General features: G+C 40.0%; 2 protein-coding genes across 4 annotated transcripts in view; both read right to left on the reverse strand.

Moving 5' to 3' along the window:
* Positions 1–17,253, reverse strand: part of LOC137642230 (uncharacterized) — a 74,365-nt gene extending 57,112 nt beyond the window's left edge. The window contains exons 1-2 of one of the 3 annotated variants that reach the window (XM_068374762.1): positions 17,114–17,253; positions 6,325–6,488 (exon numbers count right to left, since the gene is read on the reverse strand). In XM_068374762.1, the coding sequence (XP_068230863.1) occupies positions 6,325–6,469 (145 nt within the window). In that variant the 5' untranslated portion in view covers positions 6,470–6,488; positions 17,114–17,253. The remainder of the gene's footprint in view (positions 1–6,324; positions 6,489–17,113) is intronic. The other 2 variants (XM_068374761.1, XM_068374763.1) reach the window with 2 other exon arrangements.
* On the reverse strand, positions 13,112–18,988 carry LOC137643284 (uncharacterized). Its single transcript, XM_068376123.1, has 3 exons — positions 18,790–18,988; positions 18,496–18,651; positions 13,112–13,236 (listed from the first exon to the last, which is right to left on the reverse strand). The coding sequence occupies exons 1-3, from the start codon at positions 18,986–18,988 to the stop codon at positions 13,112–13,114; spliced, it is 480 nt and encodes a 159-aa protein (XP_068232224.1).
* Positions 18,989–27,404: the final 8,416 nt, after the last annotated feature.

The following is a 27,404-nucleotide window of genomic DNA, read 5'->3' on the forward strand; positions in this document are numbered from 1 at the left end:
CATAAGGAGAAGGATCTTGAATGGCAAGCCCTTCTCTAAGAGATATTCATGGACTTGCGGGATGAAACACTGGTGGAACCAGTTGGAGGTCAGCATCTTCGTAATCCATGCTTTTTGATTATGCATCCAGTACACGGGAAGGAGATTTTTATTTTTATTTTTCAAAGCGCGAGGATTTTTCGACTTATAAATAAGCCCCGGCTTTAACAAAAATCCAGCAGCATTGCCACACATCACGAGGGTAACGCGATCCTTAAATGCCTTAAAGCCAGAGGCTTTGGCTTCCTCTTTGAACAGGAAAGTTCGCGACGGCATTCTCTTCCAAAACAAGCCGGTTTCATCCATATTAAAGACTTGTTCCGGCTTGTATCCACCTTCAGCGATAATGTTCTTGAAAGTCTGGTTCACGTAAGTTTCAGCAGCGGCAGTGTCAGCGGAAGCAGACTCCCCATGCAGGGAAACGCTTTTCAGGGCGAAGCGTTTCTGAAACTTCGCGAACCATCCTTTGCTTGCGGAAAAACGTTTCTGAGGCTGGGAATCAGTGGATGTCCCTGGTTGAGGATCATCTGCATCATCATCATCTTCAGCATGGTTGCCGTCGTCCTCTTTAGGTTCCTTTGCAGCAAAATTCTCAAAGCCTTTGTTTGGATGGTGTTCGTATCCAACGCTATGTTCTTCTTCCGGCAGTCGGCAATCCACACAGCTAAAGCACCTTCCATGCGTACGATCGTTTTATTACGCGTTGTAACGACTCGCTTCGCTGATCTGCTAAAGGTGATTGCAGCAGTCTTTCTAATGTTCGCCTCGTCCTTCTTGATGTAGCGAACGGTGGATTCGTTGATGCCAAAATGGCGGCCGGCGGCCGCGTAACTTCTACCATCTTTTAACATGTCGAGAAGCGTAACCTTCTCAGCTATCGTCATCATCCTTCGGTGGCGTTTAGGCTCACTACCAGCCTTACTAGAAGCAGAACGCTTGGGAGGCATTGTAACAGAAAGTTCAACAAAAAGTTCAACTTAAAACAGTCGCACACAGCACAGATTAAACTTCACAAAGTTAAGAACGTCTACTCAGCAATACGCGGAAAGAGAAAGTGAACGATCCAGCCCCGCGAGAACTTTGATGCTGCGGGTAGAAGATGCGGGCAAAACACCAATCACAGGCTAGATAACAAAACTTGAGTTTTGATTCGTCATCTATCAGCGCTTGAACCAATCACAACCCGTCTTAGTACTATGGCGCGTTGGTTACTCATAGAAGATGCCCCCGCGCATACTGAATGTACGTAGATTAAGTACAATACCGTAATAATAATAAATAATGATAATAATACTGTACAGTAATAATAATAATAATAATGATTAATAATAATAACAATAATAATTTTATTAACAACAACAACAATAATAATAATAATAACAATAATAATAAAAATTTACGTACGCTATTTTACGCCTCTCTCTCTATCTCTCTCTCTCTCTCTCTCTCTCTCTCTCTCTCTCTCTCTCTCTCTCTCTCTCTCTCTCTCTCACTCTCTCTCTCTCGTACGCTTACAGTATTCGAAATGTGATTTTTGCAACAAAGAATATTATTGGATGCAGTACTGTACTACGTACATATACATACAAAAGATTCATGGAAAAGAAGCACATCCATTACAGTACACACCATTCTAATATGGTATGACTGCATCTGATTTGCGTTTCATGTTCGATTTAATTTTACTACGTACTGAATTATCGTATGATCACATTCTCTTTTCGTGTTTTATTTCTTTCTGTGCTGAATTATATATCATATGTAATGCAATGAACAATCAGTAAGAGCAGATATTACTAATTACAGTATTAATGGAATTACAGGTAACAAAATATCGTATTTGGTTGTCTTCAGATTTCGCGGTATTTTCGAATTTTCCGGAAAATCCGCGATATGTATATATATATGGGTTATGGGAAAACCCCGCGAAGTGGTGAATCCGCGATTGTCGAACCGCGAAGTAGCGAGGGTTCACTGTACTGAAAATATGGGAGACCAAGACCGTCCCCTGTGACTTCCGCGATGCAAACATCGTTGCCATCTTCAAGAAGGGAGACCGGGAGAACTGTAACAACTACCGGGGAATATCACTACTAAGCATCACGAGTAAGATTTTCGCTCGGATTCTCCTTGACCGCCTCCTTATTCTCGCAGAAGACGTCCTGCCAGAGTCCCAGTGCGGCTTTCGACCTTCCCGTGGGACCATAGACATGATCTTCTGTGCACGACAACTACAAGAGAAGAGCCTCGAACAACAACAGCCCATAATGTTTATCTTCTGGGATTTGAAAAAGGCCTTCGACAAAGTACCTCGACCTGCCATGTGGGCTGTCCTCAAAAGATATGGCTGCCCACCCGATTTTGTCAAGCTGGTGCGTGCCCTCCATGACGGAATGGTTGGGAGAGTCTGCCACCAGAACTCTCTTTCAGACCCATTCCCCATCAACGGCGGCCTGAAGCAGGGCTGTGTTCTGGCCCCAACGTGTTTCTCGCTGTATACCGCAGCAATGCTCAACGAGATTCCTCCAGACACACCCTCAGTCGACCTACGTTTCCGCATGGATGGAGGCGCTTTCAACCTTGCCAGACTCCGCGCCAGAACCAAGACCACCTTGTGTGCAGTGCGAGAACTGCAGTATGCTGACGACAATGCCACCCCAGGTCAGACGGCAGAGGACCTGCAGTCGTTAGCTGATGCATACAATTCTGCCTACGAACGTTTTGGGATGCAAGTCAACACAGATAAAACCAAGACCCTCGTCCAACATCCACCAGGACTGATGCTCCTAAACTTCAATACCACAGTGAATGACCAACCGTTAGAACAGGTGGACCAGTTCTCCTACCTATGGAGCATCCTAACATCAGCTCCCACAAGCAAAAAGGACTTGGAGAACAGGATCAGGGCAGCCCACTCCGCCTTTGGTCGACTCAACTGCCGCGTATTTAACAACCACGCACTGACAATGACCACCAAAATAATGGTGTTCAGGGCAGTAGTCCTCTCCACGCTCCTGTATGCATGTGAAACATGGACGCTATATAGAAACGATATTAAAAACCTTGAACACTTCCAACAAATGAAACTGAGGCAGATCTTGAAAATCCCCTGGGAGAGCCACACCACCAACATTGAAGTCTTAGAACGTGCCTCGCTGACCAGCGTGGAGGCCACCATCATCCACCACCGCCTCCGCTGGATAGGACACGTGCATAGGATGGATCCATCTAGGCTCCCAAAGAAAATATTCTACGGTGACCAGACCACGAGGAGCCCCGAAAATGCGCTATAAAGATCCAACTAAAGCGCACCCTGGCTCTAACTGACATCGATCCTTCCTCATGGGAAGAAACAGCCTGGGACAGGAAAACCTGGAGGAGTACAGTACACCATGGCACCGTGGACTTCGAGGAGAGGAGGAGACAAAATGAGGAGGCTAGGAGGAGAAGAAGGAGAGAGCGATTAGAACAGCCCCGCCCACCACCTACCCTCCCTTGTGAACACTGTCCGCGACTCTTCCACCACAGACTAGGACTTAACAGCCACATCAGACATAAGCACCCACCTCATAGATAGGAGGCTGATGGCTAACGACAGAACCCAATACTCGGACACGAGTGGGCGCCGACAACGACGACGACAACGACGACACATGAAGTCCTGAGGTCTTACCGCTTTGTCTGACAGTGTCTCCCATCTCCATGCTGAACGGAGTTTGTTTGACAAACTTGTTTAGGGCCGAGAGGTTGATGACTGGTCTCCAGATCCCAGATGCCTTTCTTACAAGAAAGAATTGACTGAAGAAGCCTGGGGATCCGTCGAGGACCTTCTTCAACAGGGTCTGGACTTTTGCTTGAAGGGCCTGCCCCCTTGCCAATGACGAGCAACTCTCTTCTTGTCTAGCATGAAGGGAAAACATAAAATGCCAGCCTTGTCTGGGAGCTGCGTCAACCGACAGTGAGGATAACACAATTAAACAAAAATCCTCTCTCGCTACTTTTAATATACACTTAAAGAAACTAATTTTAAATGGTCCCGATTAATGTAAGAACGATATGCTTAATTGCCTTATTAAAAGTGCTTTTGAAGGTACTGCTGTACTTCTATAGATGTTGGAATTAGTTTTAGATAATATTTATGAATAAGATGGCTTTTATTTACAAATTAAGATTTCCTTATAATCTAGTATGCTTATTTGATTACTATGTGTTATTTTAATACTATTTGTACATGACTTGTTTTTAACACAACTATGTGGTCTATGACAATGTATTTCAATATTCGGCAAGAGTAATTTTTACTCACTATATTTTAAGTAAATACTTTCTGACTTTATGATATTCTTTTATTACTGATGAATTATTTCAATTACAAAGTTTTAGCCGATTTGTTAATTCCTAAAACAACTTTTGTATGTCTAAAATAACAAATATTTGAACTATTTGTAAGATGATTTTACTAATTGTAGCTTTATATTTTATGAATACCCAATGTAAATATTGGAAATAAAGAATTATTATTATTATTATTATTATTATTTCCAATGGCGAGGGTGAGCGTACTGGGATGCGTCAACGATCGCTCGAGGGGACGTTCGTTCGCTGATCAAGGTCTGACCATCTCCCTTCGCCTTTCGACTTTCCTTCTCCCAGGGGTTGGGGAGCATGGAAGAGGTCCCGAGCTAGGAGTATGACGGACACGAACGAACACACCCTCCACTGCACTGCGTCATTTTACGTGCCACTGAACACTAGCACTTTTCACTATTTCACATTAGACCTTAATAGACCTGCCCGTTGCGAGAGATTATACTCTTTCGCTAAGGGCTAGAAAGAAAATACAATAGGCTATATGATTAATATTAGTGTTTTCAAAATCGAAATATTAAATAACGATACAAAGTATTGTGAAACTATAACGATCGTCAAGGGTACTACGTAGCATAAATTGACTGTACGCTCGTGAAAACTCTATATAAATCGAAAATTAACTAATAGGACAAATATATACTTAAAAATAATATATTTCCCTACATTACAAAAATTAAAATAATTATGCTTAGTAAGTTAGTATTTTACCTTTCTTGCAAGAAAAAGAAAATAATTCACATACGGTATTTGCAAGTCATACTCCGTAGATTACGTCACAAGATTGTGACGTCATAGCGATGGCGGACTGATTTCCTTCAAGGCATTCAAATCTCGCCCTGCTAAGAGTTTACGTCACATGACACATGATTGTGACATCATAATGTTTTTCCTTCCTTATCTTCAAGAGTTGTTCGTTAGTTAATAAAGTAGGGGGAAAAAATTCCTTGATCCTATCCATTTCAATCTTATGAACATATAAAAGAAAACAAATACACACACGCCCTCTGCTACATACTGTGTGGGAATCAAGAAGAGCTTGGAAGCCGATCTAGCCCTAAGCACAAATTTTGACAACAGAGGAGCCATCTTGAAAATCAAGTTAAATTAAACTGTCCCAGTTGGACCAACAAAAAACTATCTTATTCGTGTGAAAAGTTAAATCCAATATCTCTGATAGTCGAAATGCAGTTAGCAAAAGCCATAAACAATAAACAATGGGTACTTCACCAAATTTGTAAACAAAGTAAACCCACAACGAAAGAAATTTCCGACATGTTGACTCGATCAATGGAAGGGAATTTCTGAGGAATGTTGGGAATGGTTCCAGTTACCTATGAGAGATGGCGCTCATGTATGAGCGGAATTTGAATTTCTGCCGTGCCCGCGACGAAACGCGGGATTAAGCTATATATATGTAACTACCAGGGAAGTTACATATTTAAAAATTGAATTTTTCTTCCATGTTTGGCAGTGCACATTAGGACCCGTTTTATAGTACAGTTACAGTAATAAGACACTATTCCAGAATACATGTACGGTTCTCTCGATAAAAGCAAACCCTACGGATCTCTATATTTTAGACAATACGGTATAGCTCAGAGATCATTTTGATTTTCTTAATAAAAGTAAAAAGCCCATGACTTGGCATGGCCCTTCAGTGATTATCTGGAATTGAAATGGTAACTCATGGCAGAATGCTATGATGGATAGTATGAAAAACCTCGATACTAACCACAAGTTTTTGTAAGCTTGAAAACTATATCTTATCTATTCATTCAATTAAAATCTGTTTGATAACAATAATTAAAAAATTCAATTAGAATGAATTTATAGATTGACACATTTGGGAAACATGCATGAACAAACAGGCTGTGTTCAAATATTATGTTTGTTATGAAACAATTGATAACTTACTGGACTTCCTATTTCTTATGTCTGCTAATAATGGATTTGCTGAATTTGCTTGTAAAATCTGTGCTGCTGAACACTCCATTGGAAGCTTCAGAAACAAGGAAATTACCATCATCATCAACATCATTACCACCCACTTCAGTATCATGGCATCATAGAGTCTGTCTCTGTAAATAGGACAACAATGTTGTTATTGAAGTGTAAAAAAAAAAAAAGACTGCATTTTCATTTAACAAAAGATTATAGAATAACACCTACATTGTAATACAGTACATTCAACACTCAAAAATAACAAATTTGTAAGTAATTGTATTTTTCCTAGTATACAAACCTGGAGCTATTTATAGGGGATACTTTTGGCGCAGCTGAAAGACGAGCCATGATAATTTTAGTGAGGGATAACTACCCCATCCGATAGTTAGCGGGTGTGGGGTGGGGTAGACTGGCTACCCCTCTCACTCACACCTCTCGGCTGAGTAACCACTTTGCTTTATGGCAGGACTTTTCGGGGGACAGGGTGGCGGGCCAATTTGTATAAATAGCTCCAGGTTTGTATACTAGGAAAAATACAAATTACTTACAAATTTGTTATTTGTTCCGGCGTAGATACAAACCATCCGCTATTTTTAGGGTGACTTACTCTTAGGAGGGAGGAAGTCCTCACCACCTGGCCTTGGTCATAACCCGGAGTCCTCCCTATTTCGATCTGTGATCGATAGTAAAAGGGACCCTACCCTCGCTAAAATCAAGTGCTGATATGAGGTAATGCACTGATACTGGCCTGCAGAAGCTTGTGTGTGAATGAAACTATCAGTGTGGATTGTCTTTAACATAGGAACTAGAGTACAAAACCTATTGTTCTTAAAGACTTATCGAATACCCTCCCTCAAAAAGGTATTGGGGACGTAACAAAGTATTCTTCTATACTTAGGAGGCCCAAGGAAAATGGGTCTTACCTGCAGCGAGGTGAGGTCAGCTATGCTGAAGCTTGCGGAGCTGTTTTCTCCAGAGGGGAGAAGATGAAAGGAAGAAAGGAGCCATGCATTCTTACTCATTCACCCCAGACCAATCTGGGTAGCTTCAGCCCTCAACCCTCTGCTACTTGTCCATCAAGGAGCCTGAGGTGCTTAGACCATTTGTTGTGCAACCACCACAGGACCGACGGAAAAAGTCTCCATGTTCTTGTGGGTTACGTCGTTGCAGGTAGTGGGCCGTGAAGGTCGATTGACGCTTCCACATGCCCACTTAAAGTATCTGCACCACAGAGTAGTTTCTTGAACGCCAGGGACGTAGCAACGCCACTGACGTTACGAGCTCTGGGTCTTAGGATGGAGGAGTGTCTAGATTGAGAGTAACCTCAATTGCCTTCCGATCCCAGAGGGGAAGGAAATCCTTGAGGTCCTCCTCTTGACCTTCCCTGTGCTGGTCAATAGTGCCGACACACGGGGGCAAGCTGGTATTGTTCTTTTAAGGTAACCCCACAGACTCCTCACTGGGTAAAACCCCAGGTGATGGGTTTTCGGTTACCGAACGAAGACTCTTCATTCGAAATGGGCTGCACCTAGGGTAGAGCACACTCGGATTTTGAGTCTTGGCAATCCACTCAGGGACGCTGCTGAGGATTACTTTTCCCCGTCTCCTAGGGTGGGAGACATCAGAAGATGGATCATATAACACACTAACTCTCTTGGTCAAAAGCCCAAGTGAGTAGAAAGGCCTTCTTCGTGTAAGGCAGCGATCTGCTGCCGGGCATAAGGTTCGTAGAGAGAGGCCTTCAGAGACTGAAGAACCCAAACCGCGTTCCCAGGAGGAGGTGGAGATCCGACGGGGGACACGTTATCTCACACTTGTATAAGTAAAGGCATCGATGGGAGTGAATCCCCTTCCACAACATCAGTCACAAAGGACCGAACACTTTGCATGGAAGACCGACGTTGAAAAGTGTCTGAGGTGCCTAGACATCTTTTCCATAACTTGTTGCGAAAGGCCTCTCTGAGAGGGGTGGTGAAGGATTGTCCCAGGCGTGCAGTCAAAGCAAAGCTACAGCTTAGGAAAGTGTTAGCATGTGGCTGTTTGGAAGATCGTGCCATGGAGGAAAATCCCTCGGAACTCCGTCAGGAGCTGTAGAAGGTCCGGGAACCATTCTGCGGGTTGCCATAGCGAAGCTATTGGAACTCCGTCAGGGGCTGCAGGTCTGGGAACCATTCTGCGTGATGCCATAGCGAAGCTATTGGAGTCATTGATAAGATCTTGCTTATCCTGACTTGGCTGAAGACTTTTTCACCAGACCGAATAGGGGAAAAAAAAACAAGGCGTACCTCTAGGCTGTCCAACCGATCTTGGAATACATCTTGTTTGAGGGGGTGGTGTTCCGGGACTGGGGAACGGTTGAGTTGGAGCCTGAAGATCAGGGCCGCTGCGAGCATAACCACAGTCGGGGACCTCACAAAGTTAAGACTTTGTTGGATACAAGATGATTCCAAGACACTAGGAGCCCACTATCTGGGTGGTTTTGCAAGCACATTCTGTACCAGGAATGATGAGAGCAGATTGGGGCAACTAGTTGTCCTCTGTCCATCTGAGGCTTCGTACTGCTAGATGGTTCTTTAAGAGGGGTGAATGCTGGTACCTTTCTGAATCGGGCCCATGGCTGGAATGGTGCGGCATATGCCCCCTCCCCCCACCTCTCTCTTTTCATGCATTAAAGAGAGCATCAGATCCAGAGGGAAGACGAGAAGACAGGCCTCTTTGCAGAAGCTCTCGTCTGCCACCCATCATCCACGGATTGTCCAACTGTGAGGGGAGAGGAATGCATAGCAATAAACACATCTTGAGATGATGTCGAGACGTGTAACTAATTGCACGTTCTTGCAACGAAGGGGAACAGCCTGTTCTCCCTAAAACTGCCACTAATCCAGCATGGTTGGCTGAATAAGACCGATACCAACGGTCAACCAGTTAATCAGTATAGCTTATGTTATAATAGCGAATCTCCATAGAGATCGCTTTCCGGACAAGAGACTGTACGGTAATCACCGAACGCATCCAACCAAACCCAAGAGGGGATTGAGACCTATCTTCAATCTATTGTTGGGTGGGTAAAGAGCATAAGTCTACTACGGAGTGGTAACACCGAACTGTGAGCATGACAAGCGTACACGCGTAGTTCGATTTAAAAGTCGTGTCCGGAACTCAGTTGGAGAACATTGAAAACATTCGTAACGGAGTTTCTCCTTCTTAGGACAAAAAATGTTCGTACTTCTCCGTCTCCGATCGGTAAACTAGCATTTATATTAAATGTTCCCTACTAGGGAACAGATATGCTTAAGAGAAGTTTCCAGCCAAAGTCTTTGTAGGAGACTAAGACTTCCGATCGGGGGAAAGGAAAAAAAAATGCCTATAAGGAGGCAGAACGTAAATGCCGTATGTCTGGTTACAGGAAAGCAGCCAAGTAATGTACTGAATAACCTGGTTTCAGTAAGGGATATAAATATACAACTTAATAGAACGGAGTTCTAATTGGAAGATGTATAAAGCCCTTATTGGCAGAAAGATCGCTTGCACGCATATACTGTATGTACTTGTCCATTTGCGCTAGCGCATGCGTATTATCTGCCTCCAGGAAACATTTGCAACGGATCCAGTTGCGGGAATAATGTATTTGCGGCGAATCGCAACATTATTGCTGAAAGAATTTTGATCATTGACTAACTGTAATATTTTCTTGAATGAGTGAACACGTTCTCAAACAAAACATACAGTTATAGAGGCAATCATTTCCCCTTTGGTTTACCCCTCCTCTTCATGTGAGGGGCTAAGCAGTGTTCATTACACAGAAATGGATGTCTGGTTACCTGTGAGCGGGGTTTGAAACGTTCGTCAACGTAATGAAAAGATGCCCACACTGTTGCTATCGTTCTTTTAACATCAGCTAACAATGTTCCTTCGGGACTAATTGTTCGAAACAATAACCCTGTAAGGATAGAATAAAAAGTCTCAGAAGCCTATCGTGTAAAAAGGCAAGTCGTTATACCCAGGGTACAATGATGGGGGAGGCTGCCTCCATCAAACGGTAGAACCGAGATTCAGACAATAACCTCGCTGTTTTGTCTTGGCTAGAGCATATGATCTAGGATGGCTTACGGCCTTCATGAAGTTTTAACAACACCGATTGAAGTTTTGTAAAAACTTCACAGGAACGAGTCTCCCGAAAAATGGTGGTCTCATATGTGGGGGTTTTCTTCAAGAAGGCTAGACATAATTGCCAAAGACCGCTTACCGGAAGGGGTTGCCATCGAACGCTTTCTCGCTAGTGAGAAAACTACCGTCTAAATCGGGCAAGGCCTGCCAGGGGAAATGAACTGGAATGTAAAGAAGTTTTCATTCCCCGCTCATTTCCGTCTGCTAACCAAACCACTCGAAGTGGGAAGGTGGAGGAAAGATGAGTGGTTCGTTCGAAAACGAAAGGATCCGTGCTGACGAAATCAGACTAGCTGATTTAGTAATCACCTGGGAGTATACAGTAGAGTGACTTATCAAGTCACACCTTTGGAAGACCCATCCCGTGGGGGGGGTCGACTATAGAGTTTTCAGAAAACTCTGGATCGCAGAAACAGAGAGATTCGGATGAGAACCTAGGAGTTCAGATTCTATTTGTGATTTCCTTTCTCACGACCTTAAGGGATGTGCCGAGAACTCGCAGGAACTCTCGCTGATTCCTGATGGAATTTTCAGGAATCGTGTTACGTGACCAGGACCCAAAGGAACTGTGTCATAGTTACTTGTAGAGATTCGGAAACCCCTAGGCAGCAGGCATCCCTCTGTCATAGGAGTAAAATTCTTGATGACGATGGGCGCGCGTGAACAATTCACGGGACGAGATTTCGAAAACTCTGTCATGAGAGTAAAACTCTTGTGTACTCGTGAACACTCCGCGCAACGAGAGTTAGAAAAACTCTGTCATAAGAGTTGTTCGCGCACTTCAACTGATTGCGTGCGCCTAGTTGTTCGTGAGCGCCAAGTTGGTCATGTGCATCAAGGTGGCAGTGCGTGCGCTCCAAGGTGGTTGTGCGTGCCACATCGACCGTGCGCGCCACATCGGCCGTGAGCAGCAATTTGGTCGTGCGAGCCAGATCGGCCGTGCGCGCCAATTTGGTCGTGCGAGCCAGATCGACCGTGCGCGCCAATTTGGTCGTGTGCACAAAAGGTTGGTTGTGCGGGCCACATCGGCCGTGAGCGCCAGTTTGGTCGTGCGCGCCAATTAGGTCGTGCACGCCAATCCGATCGTCCGTGCGCACGAAAGGTTGGTCATGCGCGCCAATTTGCGTGCTAGAGCTCTCAGTGTGGCGAGAGTACTCACTACTACGTTCACCCGAAGGTTCACAATAGCCTGTGTTGTGTGAGCATGAACGATCAACACAACGAGAGTCCGCAAACTCTGTCATGTAAGTATGGCAATGATCACGAGAACCCAAAGGTTCAGCGTGAAATGCGTTGTGAGACCGCGAAGGGTCAGCGCAAGCGAAAAACGGAAGTTTCTCTGTCAAGAGACCCCGAAGGATCAGCGCGACTAAGGGCACGAGAGACCAAAGGCCTAACGTAGCCTGTGTTGCGAGACCCCGAAGGATCAGCGCAACGAAAAACCGAAGTTTCCCTGTCACTAAACACCAAAGTGTCGGAGTGACTAAAGTTACGAGAGCCCAATGGTTCAACGTAACTAATGTTACGAGACCCCAAAGGGTCAGCGTAACGAGAAACCAGTTTCCCTGTTACAAAACACCAAAGTGTCAGAGTGAATAAAGTTACGAGAGCCCATGGGTTCTGCGTAACTAATATTACGAGACCCCGAAGGATCAGCGTAACGAGGAACCGAGGTTTCTCTGTCACGAAACTCCGATAGGTCAGAGTGATTGATGGTACAAGTTCCCGAAGGCTCAACGATACCATCGTTACGAGAGCCCGAAGGTTCAGCGTAACTGAAACCCGAAGGTTTCGAGCTAAGTCCTTTTCATGAGAACCCGCAGGATCAACATGACAAGAGCCCGAAGGCTCACGGCCACGCCAGCCCAAAGGGTGATCGTAACGAAGCCCTGAAGGATCAAGGAGAACCAGCAGGTTCCATGATAACACCTCTGCATAAGAGGTTTGTTCTCCCGAAGGAGAATATCGCTTAAGATAAGGCTCTCGCTCTGCCCCTGAAGGAGAACCATAAGCGTAACGGGGGACCGCCGATGACCAGAGGCGGTCTTCTCTCGAGAACGAGAGACTCGTTTCCCAAAGGGTTAACCTGCTTCGGAGAAAGCTCTGCCACCGCCCCTGGTGGATCAGCAAACTCCTACAAGTTATTTCTCGCGAACGAGAGGGAAGTTCTCCCGAAGGAGATCGCCTAAGACAAGCTTTCTCCCAGCTCTATGGGAATAAAGCGTAGGCGTAAAATATCTCTCACGAACGAGGGAGAAGTCCTCCCGAAGGAGGACATCGCCAAAGATAAGCTTTCTCCCAGCTCTATGGGAAAAAGCATAGGTTTAATATCTCTCTCGCGAACGAGAGTGAAGTCCTCCCGAAGAAGGGCATCACCTAAGACAAGCTTTCTCCCAGCTCTATGGGAAAAAAGCGTAGGCGAAAGAAACTCTCTCGCGAACGAGAGAGAAGTCCTCCCGCAAGAGGACATAGCCTAAGTAAAGCTTTCTCCCAGCTCTATGGGAAAAAAGCATAGGCGTAAAAAATATCACTCACTCTCTCTCTCTCTCTCTCTCCCGAGAGAGAAAAAGTTCCCCTCGAAGGAGGAACATCAAGTTGAAGGTCGACAGCGAATGCTACCTCGTAATGTGGGAAGCTCACGAGCTACCATATGGAACGCAGGATAACGAACAAGGCGGCCATAGCAATCGTCCTTGTGTTCTACGTCGCCGCTACCTGTGAAAAAAGGAAGTTGTGATCAATTACAATTCATGCTCCGCTGCACAAAATACACTATTCAGGGAATAAGTCACCTTCCTTGTAAGATAATTCCTCGAAAGGGAGCTGAACTGTTGTACACTTAAATTCAGTAATGAAACAAACACACGGCAGTGTTGAGAACCTGCCGACCATCAGCGCAGAGAAGGGCGGCAATGACGACTCCCTTACGGCGGAGGCAGTCGGATACCTTGTCAACAGTAATTAAAGTTACAAGTATCTAACAACATAAACCTATATTTCCATTTATACACACATACACTCATATACTGTATATGTAAGATAAATGAAAACACAATTAGAAAAAAAAATAATAAAACAAATCAAGGCAAGTCTTTGCGGGAGAGAAGGGAAGCATGTCCGTCCTCTACCGAGCCATAAGTAAAGTGGTTATTCAACCGAGAGGTGTGAGTGAGAGGGGTTAGCCCACCCCCGCTAACTAGCGGATGGGGTAGTTAACCCTCACTATTCTGTTATCCTTCCAACCGAAGAACCCCAAGTTTCCCACTGGGTATCCCTACAACTGTTAGATATGCAAGATTGGGGATTGTGAAATCAACAAAAATACCCAGTAACTGGCTTGCACTAACAATACTGTAGTGATAAAAATGCTTCACACACTCCTTATGAGTTTGAAAAAGTCGGTAAATGTATGACTGTTTAATTTCATATCCATCAGGATCTCACGATAGGAAATGGACGAGTGCTGGTCGTTTTGGCTTGTTTCCTTAGTGAATAACAACCATCCCTTTTGAGTTATTTCTGTTTTTCTCCTATGTAATCATTACCTGACCTTTGTAACAATTAAAACTTACGGAAATATTGCCCTGAGGTTCATGGATGCTTTCATACATTGGCCATTTATGAACATCTTCAGTCACTTAGTGGTTGCCATGTGTGTAGGAACTGACTGCATGCATTTAAGGTGACTTTAATCTACTTAGGTAATTTACAATACTGCAGCCTAGTTGCTCCATTCTTTTCATTATGTTAATTCCTTCTGTGTGTGTAATTACGTACATTTCTTAGCAGAACACAATATTTTATAAAAAGTATCTAAGGTGAGTGGGAATTACGTTTTGTTTGGAAGGGGGACCGACCCCTAGTTTGAAATAGGTGGGTGTGCTCAGATTAAGACGCATCCCTACTTTAACCTTGTTCTATGTTTTCCCCTATAGCCAAACCACAATGGTTTCCCACGAAATATATATGACCTACTATGAATATATATCACTAACACTTGTGATTTCAATTAATGTAAATATCAACCACAATGGCATTTAATACTGAATTCTATCTTGGGAATATATATCCACTGGAATTCATTTATGGCAATAGCTTTTGGCCGGGCAGAAATTCGAACCCCTGCCTATTCAGCCGAAAACCATGCCTGCGAGGATTCTACCAAATGAGCCATCAAGAGAATTGGTAGAGTCCTCGCAGGCATGGTTTTCGGCTGAAGAGAATTGGTAGAGTCCTCGCAGGCATAGTTTTCGGCTGAAGAGAATTGGTAGAGTCCTCGCAGGCATAGTTTTCGGCTGAAGAGAATTGGTAGAGTCCTCGCAGGCATGGTTTTCGGCTGAAGAGAATTGGTAGAGTCCTCGCAGGCATGGTTTCGGCTGAAGAGAATTGGTAGAGTCCTCGCAGGCATGGTTTTCGGCTGAAGAGAATTGAAAAAAAGTCCTCGCAGGCATGGTTTTCGGCTGAAGAGAATTGGTAGAGTCCTCGCAGGCATGGTTTTCGGCTGAATAGGCAGGGATCCGAATCTATGCCCGGCCAGAAGCTATTACCACAAATGAATTCCAGTGTTTATATATTCTCAAGATAGAATTCAGTATTAAATGCCATTGTAGTTGATATTCACATGACCTACTATATATATTTTTTAAACTAGTTTTGGCATGGTTCATGTACATCTACAATTAGAGTACTGTATTTAGTGTGATACAATTGTTTTTTTGTATCTCACCAATAAATAAACCTGTTTCTAACAAAATATTTCCCCATTGTTTTATAGAGGAGAATGGCAAAACATAAATAACTGATTTCCACCAACAATAATATTCAGAAAAGCATAAAGCATGAGATACAGTAGAAAAATTATACATATCAAGTATTTGACATAAAACTAAACAATCATATAATGGAGCCTTTGTAGTTTGTTGGGACAAAGTGAAAAACCATATTTTACAGACACAAGAACATCACCTAACCGAATGTTTCCTACCTAACCTAACCTTACCTAACCTAACCGACCTAACCAAAGGTTCTCCACCTAACCTAACCTAGGAGCCGTATCCTTAGACTGCCGTACTCTTATCTCACCGTCCCAAAGAAATACATTCACCCCAATATAATTACCAAAATATACATTTTGCTTATTATGAGTATGGTAATTACTATACTATAATCACCCAAACCTATGCTTGGTTAATATATGATACATTAATTTCTAGGAAAACTGGAATTTGGTATAAAAAAATGGTTGGGTACTGGCTCCTTAGCATTATTCTCTTTATGTTTAAAAGTGGACAAGGACATAACTTAGACCTACCATCAGTATTTTAAAATATGAACACTATTTCGGACTCTTAAATCTATTGTTTACCTATGGGAGACTGATGGCGAGTTAATACACATGGCATTGGTTTACTCGCCTTGGGGAGCTTTCGGTGTTTTTGAAATCGTGTATTCATCAGCTCATTTTATTAACCAATTAAGAACTTAAGGAGCCTTTGCAGTTTGTTGGAACAGTGAAAAACCACATTTTACAGACACAAGAACATCACCTAACTGAATGTTTCCTACCTAACCTAACGTAACCAACAAAACCTAAGGTTCTCCACCTAACCTAACCTAGGAGCCGTATCCTTAGAATGCCGTACTCTTATCTTACCCTGTCCCAACAAACTACATTCACCCCAAACTTTCAAATATTTATGCACGTTCCCAAATAATGTCCTACAAAAGTTATTTTTCCACCCTTCCTTACAATTCCAGCATGAGTACCATCACAAGAAGACATTTCCAAAAGGGAAGTACTGTACCATCTATTTTGGAATTTATTGTAATTTTGCCTTTCGGTAATTATGTCGAAAACGTTCTCCATTCAGTATATATCAGTTGTTGCTTGTCTGCAAGTCAAAAATATCCCCAAAAAGATGGACCTTTTACTATTGAAAAAAGGAGTATTTTTCCCTGGGTTACATTACCCTGTAATAAACTACAATAATACCAAGGGATGTGATGTGAATCATACATAATTGCGATATCTTAATATACAGCTATTTACATGAACAATATATTTTTCCAACTGGTTATCTTGTGTTTATTAAGCATTTAGGACCATTGATATAGCTCCAAATAATTTTATTCCAGGTTTTCCATACCCAATAGGCCTACCAGGGTTTCACAGTGATCCACCACAATTTTTTTTTTTCATTATGGGTGGTTTGTCCGAATTTTCATGGTCAAAAATGGTTAAAACGCAAGATAGACGGTAGGTTAAATATACGGTTCATTTATTTGGCTAGAAATTAAAGTTTCATATGTTTACCGTATGCCTCTTCTACCTATGGCCGCTATGCTAGGCCTAGGTCAATAGTAAAGTTTGAGCCTACTTTGTAGTCAAGATTCAGCCCTACTAAAAAGTGCAAGGATAATGGACTAACCAAATACAGGACATGGACTGCAGGATAGAGATTTACTGATATTGGTATACCATGAATACAAAACGGCAATATATAAATACTACGCCTTTGCAGTTTTGATAACACCAGAAAACATTTCATATATAACCTAAAATTATTTCTAAAACCAAAGAAATACAACTTACTCTTCACTGACGAAAATAGTAAGCTCTGTCTGATGTCTTACTGCAGGATTATAGGATAAAAGAATCAGGATTCAGGAAGCGACGGGTGTCACAGTATCACTACGATCACTGTAAGAATAAGACTAGGCCTAGGCAGGAACCATTCGCTACTAACTGAAACTTGGAAAGTTTAACTATTTTTTTTCTTAAAATGCTTCAATAACATTCAATGGATGAAGTGGTGAATTTCAATAAAAGCTAGTAAAAATTATCAGATAAAACAAAATTTTAAAAAAGTCCATCATTCTCCTGAACTATCAGATAAGAAATCTTTTAAAATAACAAATTATCTTGTACCGGGTGCGTTAAGTGTAAGCAAATAGAAGAGATATTTGAATATGTATAATAATAATAAATGTATATATATATATAGGCTATATATATATATATATATATATATATATATATATATATATATATATATATATATATGTGTGTGTGTGTGTGTGTGTGTGTGTGTGTGTGTGTGTGTGTGTGTGTGTGTGTGTGTGTGTGTGTGTGTGTGTGGGACACACCTCTCATCCAATTTACATTGAAGGCGATACCCTGAGTGGCGTTAATGTGTTTCCTGTAGGAATCTTTATTTTCCGCTTATATCTTATTCTGTTTGCTTGCTTACATTTGACGCATTTACTGAAGAATAATTCGTTGTTTTGTTGAAAAGAAACACTGTAGAAGTTTTCGTCTTGACCTCCCGACTTTTTACTTTGAAGATGAAGAACACTCTTTAAATGTTGAAAGCCACATGCACAACCGTATTTATTATATATATATATATATATATATATATATATATATATATATATATATATATATATATATATGTGTGTGTGTGTGTGTGTGTGTGTGTGTGTGTGTGTCAACATCATCATCTACGCCCATTGGCGCGAAGGGCGTCAGTTAGAAATTAGAATTCGCCAGTCATCTCTAACTTGAGCTTTTAATTCAATACTTCTCAATTCATCACCTCTTACTTCGCGCTTCATAGTCCTCAGCCATTTGGCCCTGGGTCTTCCAACTCTTCTAGTGCCTTGAGGAGCCCAGCTGAACGTTTCGTGAACTAATCTCTATTGGGGAGTGCGAAGAGCATGCCCAAACCGTCTCCATCTACCCCACATCATGATCTCATCCACATATGCCACTCGAGTAATCTCTCTTATAGTTTCATTTCTAATCCTGTCCGGCCAATATCCTTCTGAGGGATTTGTTCTAAAATCTACCAGATCTATTAGAGATTGTTTCATTGTCATACCATGACTCATGTCCACAGAGTAACACCGATCTCATCTGATTTTTATATGTAGCCTAATCTCAGGCGATTTGATTTCCAAATTTTACATAACCTGCATCATCAGCATATTCTATTTCTACTAAATTCATCTCACCAATCCAGTCCAATCCCTCTCCTCCATCTCTGACTGTTATACGCATTACAAAACCCCTGAGGCTGATAAACAGCATAGGTGACAACACATTCCCTTGGAGTACTCCGCTGTTCACTGGAAATTTATTTGATAAGACTCCATTAACATTAACTTTGCACTTGCTATGCTCATGAATAGACTTGATCAAATTTATATATGTGAAAGGAATTCCATAATAACCCAGGTCACTCCCCAAAATTGGTTGGTGCATACTATCTAAGGCTTTTTCATAATCCACAAATGCCATTAAAAGGGAATTTCTATATTTTACACATTGCTGTACACCATGTCCCAAATTGAAAATTTGGTCAGTGCTACTTCTACTTTTTCTAAATCCCGCTTGTTCATCCCTCAGCTTTTCATCAAGCTTTCTCTCCAGTCTTTTTAGAATAAGCACACTATATATTTTCATAACCACTGACTTCTGTAATTATCGCATTCAGCTACATCATTTTTTTTCCTATTTTCACCATTCCCCTATATATATATATGTATGTATATATATATATATATATATATATATATATATATATATATATATATATATATATATATGTGTGTGTGTGTGTGTGTGTGTGTGTGTGTGTGTGTGTGTGTGTGTGTGTATAATCTCATCAGCCATTGCATGTCCTTCCACACACGTCTGCTTTTGGTGTTTCTATGCCAGTCTATACCTGCAAATTTTTAGATCAATACATCGTCTTCTCTTCCTTACCCCACTCTCTTTGCAATTATCTACGGATACATTCTGTTATTATTATTATTATTATTATTATTATTATTATTATTATTATTATTATTGGCCAAGCTGCATCCTTAGTTGGAAAAGTAAAATATTATCATCCTAATCGGCTTGAATGGCCCAACAAGGAAGACGACCGGGAACAGAAAAGAAATGGAGAAGGTAAAGAATAAATTGTCATAGAATAGTATTAAAAGACTAACATATGTTTTGATGATTGGCGGTATTAAATAAATAAACGCGACATAAACTATGAAACAAGACTTACGTCAGCATGCGTAGCGAAAAAGTATTCACGCCAAATTATAAATTCTGAAATTTCAGTGATTCAACTTTTTGATTGGTAGAGTTACTACACAATTTGTCACAGACTGAACGGAGCTTCTAGAATACTGTGTAGTAATGAGTCTTTTGCAAGAAAGGGGAAGACTGATAGAATTAACGGCACACCTTGCATTATGTAATGGATGACAAAATCTGGGAAGATCTTATTGCTCTGGATGGTCAGAATTATGAAAAATGTTATACAGAATGCACAAAGAGCAAAGTAGAGGACCATGACATAAATTAATATCCAGATTAGGATATAGAATTTAACCCAGCCACTGAGGGGGTGGGGGGGTGGGGGCGAGCCAGCCCCAACTGGGTGCCAGTCCCAAGCCCGGGTAAATGGGGAGGGTTGGTGGCAGGAAAGGCATCCGGCCATGGAAAATTTGCCAAAACGAATATGGACAATGAATATTATCAGAATAAAATTAATGCTAGATGGAGAAAGCTGGCCAGAAACATCAACCCCACAAAGAAGTGGGAAAAGATGCAAACAAAGAAGAAGAAGATCAAGGATATAGACTTTGATAGACTGCAAGTTTTATTCAAAAAGTTCAGATAAGTAGGCTGTATATATTCACGTCGAATATGGGTGTTTATTTTTTCTTTTACTTAAATTGAAACCAACTCATCACCATGTTAACCGATGGCTAAATTTTGTAGGTGTCATTTTTGGCTAACATTATACACAAACACACACATACATACACACACACACACACACACATATATATATATATATATATATATATATATATATATATAGATATAGAAAGATAGATAGATAGATAAATATATATCAGCGTATATGCCAGTTTAGTAAGATCGGTGTTACTCTATGGATATGAGTCATGGTATGACAATGAAACAATCTCCAATAGATTTAGTAGATTTGAGAACAAAGCCCTCAGAAGGTTCTAGGGGGTTAAATGACAGGACAGGATTAGAAATGAAACTATAGGAGAGATTACTCGAGTGCCTTATGTGGATGAGATCATGATGAGGGGTAGATGGAGAGGGTTTGGGCAATGTCTTTGCACTCCCCAAGAGAGGTTAGTGAACCAAACGTTCAGCTGGGCTCCTAAAGGCACTAGAATAGTTGGAAGACTCAGACCTACATGGCTGAGGACTATGAAGTGCGAAGTAGATGATGAATGGAGAAATATTGAATTAAAAGCTCAAGATAGAGACGACTGGCGAAACCTAACCGATGCCTTTAGCGTCAATAGACGTAGGAGATGATGATGATAGATAGATAGAATGATATATATATATATATATATATATATATATATATATATATATATATATATATATATATACATATATATATATATATATATATATATATATATATATATATATATATATATATATATATATATATATATATATATATATATATAAATTCCAACTTCGCTCCCCTAATATAACAACAGATTCTGTTGAAGGTTATCCGAAGTTGTTTACTAAGTCCATAGGCTTAGAGAAAAGGACAGCACACGTGACAGCACCACCCACATGATCACAAGACCAACAATGTCAGCAGGGTGAAAGTGGTATTTATTTATAAGCATCTATTTCTATTTCAGCCTCCATACCTTTGTTGGACAACATGTGAGTAGGTAAAGAATTCGTGTTATCCCTTTCACCGATAGAATTCATGAGGAATTGCCGTAAGTCGGTGGTCCTTTCCATTACAATACAACCTAGAGGGATATTTTTGGTTATCTGTTAGCTAGGCCCAACGCCTATCTACTGGTCTGCAAATAACTCTCTCTCTCTCTCTCTCTCTCTCTCTCTCTCTCTCTCTCTCTCTCTCTCTCTCTCTCTCTCTCTCTCTCTCTCTCTCTCTCTCTCAGGATTTATCACAATTAGGAATGTAGAGGATAATTGTTTATATTTTCTACCCCTTCCAAGTTATTTCAAGATGATTAAAAATTTACAAAATCTCCCAGGTCTTTGACGCACCACCATAAAGTTGTTTAGGTACATTTAAGTTGACGGTGGATTTTGTTCTCTTCATTCCTAGGGTTTCAGTGCTGATGCTGAAAATGGCATGATTAACTTCGGTAGCCTTTGACTTTCTACCTATTGCCTTCACATTCAAATATACGAACAAAAGTGAGTGCGAGTATACTTCTTTATAGACTAAAGGGGTTGCCTCCAGACGTCGTTAAGTTCGTTAACCTAGTTCTTAATAAGTCTTTTAGGAGTGGGGTTGATGTCCCCCGCTTTTATATTGTGGGCTACCATAGGTTGATAAGGAATGGAAGAGAACATTGGGTTATTTGAAAGAGGTCTTATTCCTGCTTTTCCACCAAAGTCGATACACCAGTGTAAAACTAATGAAATAATAGATGCGTCGAGTATTAGGCTACCTTACATTGTGTGAAAATACCTTGTTCAATTCTGTTGTATTTATAATGGTTCTTGTCTGGCTGTCACTGAGCTCCCCAGTCCCCTTGAAGTGGAACCATCTTCAAGACTCCGCTAGGCAGGGTTACCCAATTGCGGATATTTCTCAAAAAATACTTCTAAATCATTAATTTCGCTACAGGAGAGTTAAAGAAGACGCAAAAGCATAACAAACCACCGGGTGAACAGTAATTTACTGACCAGTTCAGCATAGGCAGGTAGGAAATAGGTTGACCAGGGCGCCAGTCACCCGTTGAGATACTACCGCTAGAGAGTTATAGGGTCCTTTGAGTGGCCAGACAATACTACATTGGATCCTTCTCTCTGGTTACAGTTCCTTTTCCTTTGCTTACACATACACCATAGTCTGGCTTCGGCGTCAATGACCTAGATGTCAGGATCCCATAAACCTCATAATCAATCAATCAATCAATCAATAGTCTGGCCTATTCTTTACAACTTCTCCTCTATCCTCATACATCTGACAACACTGAGATTACCAAACAATTCTTCTTCACCCAAGGGGTTAACAACTGCACTGTAATTGTTCAGTGGCTATCTTCCTCTTGGTAAGGGTAGAAGAGACTCTTTAGCTATGGTAAGAGGCTCGTCTAGGAAAAGGACACTCCAAAATCAAACCGTTGTTCTCTTAGTCTTGGGGGAGTGCCATAGCCTCTGTACCACGGTCTTCCACTGTCCTGGGTTAAAGTTCTTTTGCTTGAGGTACACTCGGGCACACTATTCTATCTATTTCTCTTCCTCTTGTTTTATTAAAGTTTTTATAGTTTATATAGGAAATATATATCTCAATGTTGTTACTGTTCTTGAAATATTTTACTTTCCCTTATTTCCTTTCCTCACTGGGATATATTCCATATTGGAGCCCCTGGCCTTATAGTATCATGCTTTTCCAACTAGGGTTGTAGCTTATCAAGTAGTGATAAAAATAACTGCAATCTAAGACAACCGGCTCATGACAACTCGGTTCTCCATAGGTGAGGGGTGAGAACCACACACACACACACACACACACACACACACACACATATATATATATATATATATATATATATATATATATATATATACATTGTATATCTATGTATATACGCGTGTATGTTTGAATGTATATATTAATATACTTGTACATATACTCTCATTCTAATTTGCTGAACAAAAACTTTGGAGTCCATTAAATTTCTTATTTTTGATCGTCGTTCAGTTAGCTCTTTATGTATGTTGCATAAGATATTTCCTTATTCTGACCATACTTTGCATTAGCATCTTCCCAAACTGTAGCCAACCATTCTGTATATATTACTAGGTTTGCAGTTGATTCTATCAGTCTTTCCCTTTTCCACCATAAGGCTTAACACTACACAGTATTCTAGAAGTTTTATCCCAACTGTAGCCAATATTGAGGAATAATCTTAAATCTGGCGATTGAATCTGTGAAGCTTCAGAAATTCAAACTTTTAAATATTTTTAGTTTAATAATTTCCTGGTTTCCTTTCCTCACTGGGCTAATATATATGTAAATATATCTACACACATATCTGTGTATATAAATGTGTAAGTGTTTAACTATGTCTATATATAATACATAAACATATGTGTATATGTATCTACACACACACAAGTGTATATATATATATATATATATATATATATATATATATATATATATATATATATAATGTGTGTATGTATACATACACCTGTTGTCTATATATATATATATATATATATATATATATATATATATATATATATATATATATATATATATATATATATAATGTGTGTATGTATACATACACCTGTTGTCTATATATATATATATATATATATATATATATATATATATATATATATATATATATATATATATATATATATTTATATATATATATATATATATATATATATATATATATATATATATATATATATATATATATATATATATATATATGGGGGCACACGCACCATACATCCAAGAATAAATAACCACAATGATAATTATATAACCAAAAACATAAACATCACAAACAGAAGTACGAGAGGCCCCATCACTTCATCGCCGGAGATATTGCATCATGTCTATCGTTGGGAGGAGTCCCAAATCCCTATGGTCAAGTACGTGATGTTTGGCTGTATCAGAAGAGTAATGTCTCTCGATTTGTCCAGACGACTGTCGCATATATATGGGTGCCGCCACTCGGCAAATCAGTAGTCATCCCACTCTTATACGAAGTACAACCTTTAATCATTCAGACATATCATTATTTTTAACCATTGTATGGAAGTGCATATATAGTACTTGTTTCGAGAAGTTTTTGATAGTGGAGATTCAAATAACATAATGGGAAATGAGAGCATATGTTTATGGTACTTGTTTCGAGAAGTTTTTGATATTGGAGATTCAAATAAGACAAAAAACAAGGTCATATTATAATTTTCGTCCACATTTTACGCATGGACAAACATAAAGGTAAATTAAAAAAATTATTAACCTATTTTGAAGGGGTAATTTTTCAAAATGGAAATAACTCTCCTTAAACTCCTGAACTCATAAAAATTAGAAGCGGTAACCTACTGCAGACTCGGCAAATCAGAAGTCATCCCACTTTTATACGAAGTACAACCTTTAATCATTCAGACATATTATTTTTAACCATTGTATGAAAGTGCATATATAGTAATTGTTTCGAGAAGTTTTTGATATTGGAGATTCAAATAAGACAAAAAACAAGGTCATATATAATTTTCGTCCACATTTTACACATGTACAAACTTAATGGGAAATGAGAAAATTATTGCCCTATCTTGAAGAGGTTATTTTTCAAAATGGAAATAACTCGCCTTAAGCTCCTGAACTCATATATATATATATATATATATATATATATATATATATATATATATATATATATATATATATATATATATATATATCTTTAGAGTGATCTTTTGGGCTTGGATTGGTCACAATTGTATAGTAGTGTTGATCCTGTTGTCCCTTTGAATAAGCATCTAGTCAACATAATTGATAGGCGTATCCCTTCTCGTGTACTAAGGTACCGAGTGAAGGACAAACCATGGTTCATTGTTCACAAACCCAGCTTTATGTTTATTCATCTGCGAATCAACCAGAATGTCAGATATTTTATTTTTTCATTGTTCACAAACCCATTTTTATCTTTGATCATCTGCAAATCAACCTGAATGTCATATTTTTTTTTTCATTGTTCACAAATCAGCTTCATCTTTGTTCATCTGTGAACCAACCAGAATGTCAGAAATTTTATTTTTTCATTGTTCACAAACCCAGCTTTATTCTTTCCATCTGCGTATCAACCAAAAATGGCAGAATATTTTTTTTTATTGTTCACAAACCCAGTTATATCTTTGTTCATCTCCATTTCAACCAGAATGTCAGAAGTGTTCTTTTTTCATTGTTCACATACTCAACTTTATCTTTGTTCATCTGCGAATCAACCAGAATGTCAGATATATTAATTTTTCATAGTTCACAAAACCAGATTTATCATTGCTCATTTGCGAAGTAACCAGAATGTCAGAAATTTTATTTTTCCATTGTTCACAAACCATGGTCCAATGATGATTGTAAACGTGCTTATTTGGAGAAGCAGGAAGCCTGTTATCTTTGGAAGGGTAACAGATCAGCATTGACCTGGAATAGCTACTCAGCTTAGAGCTTTTGCTCACAGATTTCATGCTTCAACTGAAAAGGAATACATTTTAACCATAAAAGAAACCCTTCCTGGCACAACCCAGGAACATACGTGGTGGACCGCTCTTAAATCTGCACTCTTCGGTGTAGGCGCAACAGTTCCTCCTGTCATTCACTGTTCAAAGGAAAAGCAACCCTTTTAGCTGATATGTTTGACAGTAAAGAGAGTAATGAGAAACTTGATGTTCCCCATTCCTGTTTTCCTGAAGCTGAACTAGTTTAGCTTTTTGATCTCGTGAAATTGAAGCTCTCTTGATGGACCTTGATTCTTATGGAGGTGTAAACACAAATGGCATTTTTCCTTTATTTTTCATAAAGACTGCAGATTTCTTAGCTCCAAAGTTATTTGTTATTTTGCGCGAGTTAGCAAGAAGAGGAGCTTTAAGTACTTTTTGGAGAATCGGTAATGTTACCCCAGTTTGTAAATGTTTGTGGTAGCTTAAGTCGAACTGATTACCGCCCAATTTCCATAACTCCCTTATTATCTAAAGTTTTTTAACGTCTTTTGGAAAAACGTCTCAACAGTTTACAGTTTACAATTTGGTTTTTGTGAAGGCCTTGGAGCATGTGATGCCCTTCTTACAATCTCCAATGCTGTACAGAAATCCCTTGACTGTGGTCATAATGGTCGTATGATTTTAGAGCTACATTTAACCGTGTTAATCATGAGGCTCTTGTTTTAAAACTCAAATAGTTGGGAGTGGGTTGGGTCGTTATTTTTTATCATTGTTGTTGAATTTTTAGGCAAAAGATCACAAAGAGTTATTGTGATGGGCACCATAGTGTGTAAAGGAATCTGATATCTGATGTTACCTAGGGTTGTGTTCTTGGCCCATTACTTTTCATACTATATGACATGTAGTTTGACCTAGAAAACAGGTTTGTTGCATATGCAGATTATGCTACTCTATTTGCATCAATTCCATCCCCTGAATGTAGATCTGGGGTCGCTGAATCGCTGAATGGAGATCTAGCTAAAATTAGTGCATGGAGCAAATTATAGGACATGAAGTTGAATCCTAAGAAATCTCAAAGTATAATTGCAAGTAGGTCAAGGACAGTGGCTCCTCAACATCTGATTCTCAGCCTTGATAATATTTCTTTTAATTGTATAACTCTTTTGAAATGTTAGGTGTGATTCTCGACAGCAAATTTACTTTTGAGAAACGCAATAGTTCTATGTCTTCTTCAATTGCACAAAAAATGTCTTATCAAGAAAGTCTTACAAGATTTTCGGTAACCAATCTATTCTGAAGAAGTGTTTTAATTCTTTCATTCTGCATTGTCTCGAGTATTATCCTCCTGTCTGTTCTTCAGCTGCCGATTCTCATCTAAATTTGTTGGACAGGAACTTACGGTCTAATAAATATCTTATTCCTGATCTAGATATTAATCTCTGGCACCGTCATTCAATTACTTCGTTCTGCATGTTGTATAAGATTTTTAATAATTCTCATTATCCTTTACATTCAGATCTTCCCGGATAGTTCCATACTGTTCGTAATACAAGGCATGCAGTTCATTCTAATCGTCAGGCCTTCTCCATCATGAGGCTCAATACTACGCAGTATTCTAGAAGTTTTA

Source organism: Palaemon carinicauda, chromosome 6 (assembly GCF_036898095.1).
Source record: "Palaemon carinicauda isolate YSFRI2023 chromosome 6, ASM3689809v2, whole genome shotgun sequence".
Taxonomy (NCBI): Eukaryota; Metazoa; Arthropoda; class Malacostraca; order Decapoda; family Palaemonidae; genus Palaemon; species Palaemon carinicauda.

What these genes read in the sequence shown, in the direction of transcription:
- LOC137643284 (XM_068376123.1), bottom strand. Translation starts at nt 18,988, where the DNA reads ATGAAAATATATAGTGTGCTTATTCTAAAAAGACTGGAGAGAAAGCTT. An exon ending in TTATGAAAAAGCCTTAGATA is followed by an intron (nt 18,652 to 18,789) that starts GTATGCACCAAC and finishes ATAAATTTCCAG; the next exon opens with TGAACAGCGGAGTACTCCAA. An exon ending in AGAATATGCTGATGATGCAG is followed by an intron (nt 13,237 to 18,495) that starts GTTATGTAAAAT and finishes CTTTTTTCACAG; the next exon opens with GTAGCGGCGACGTAGAACAC.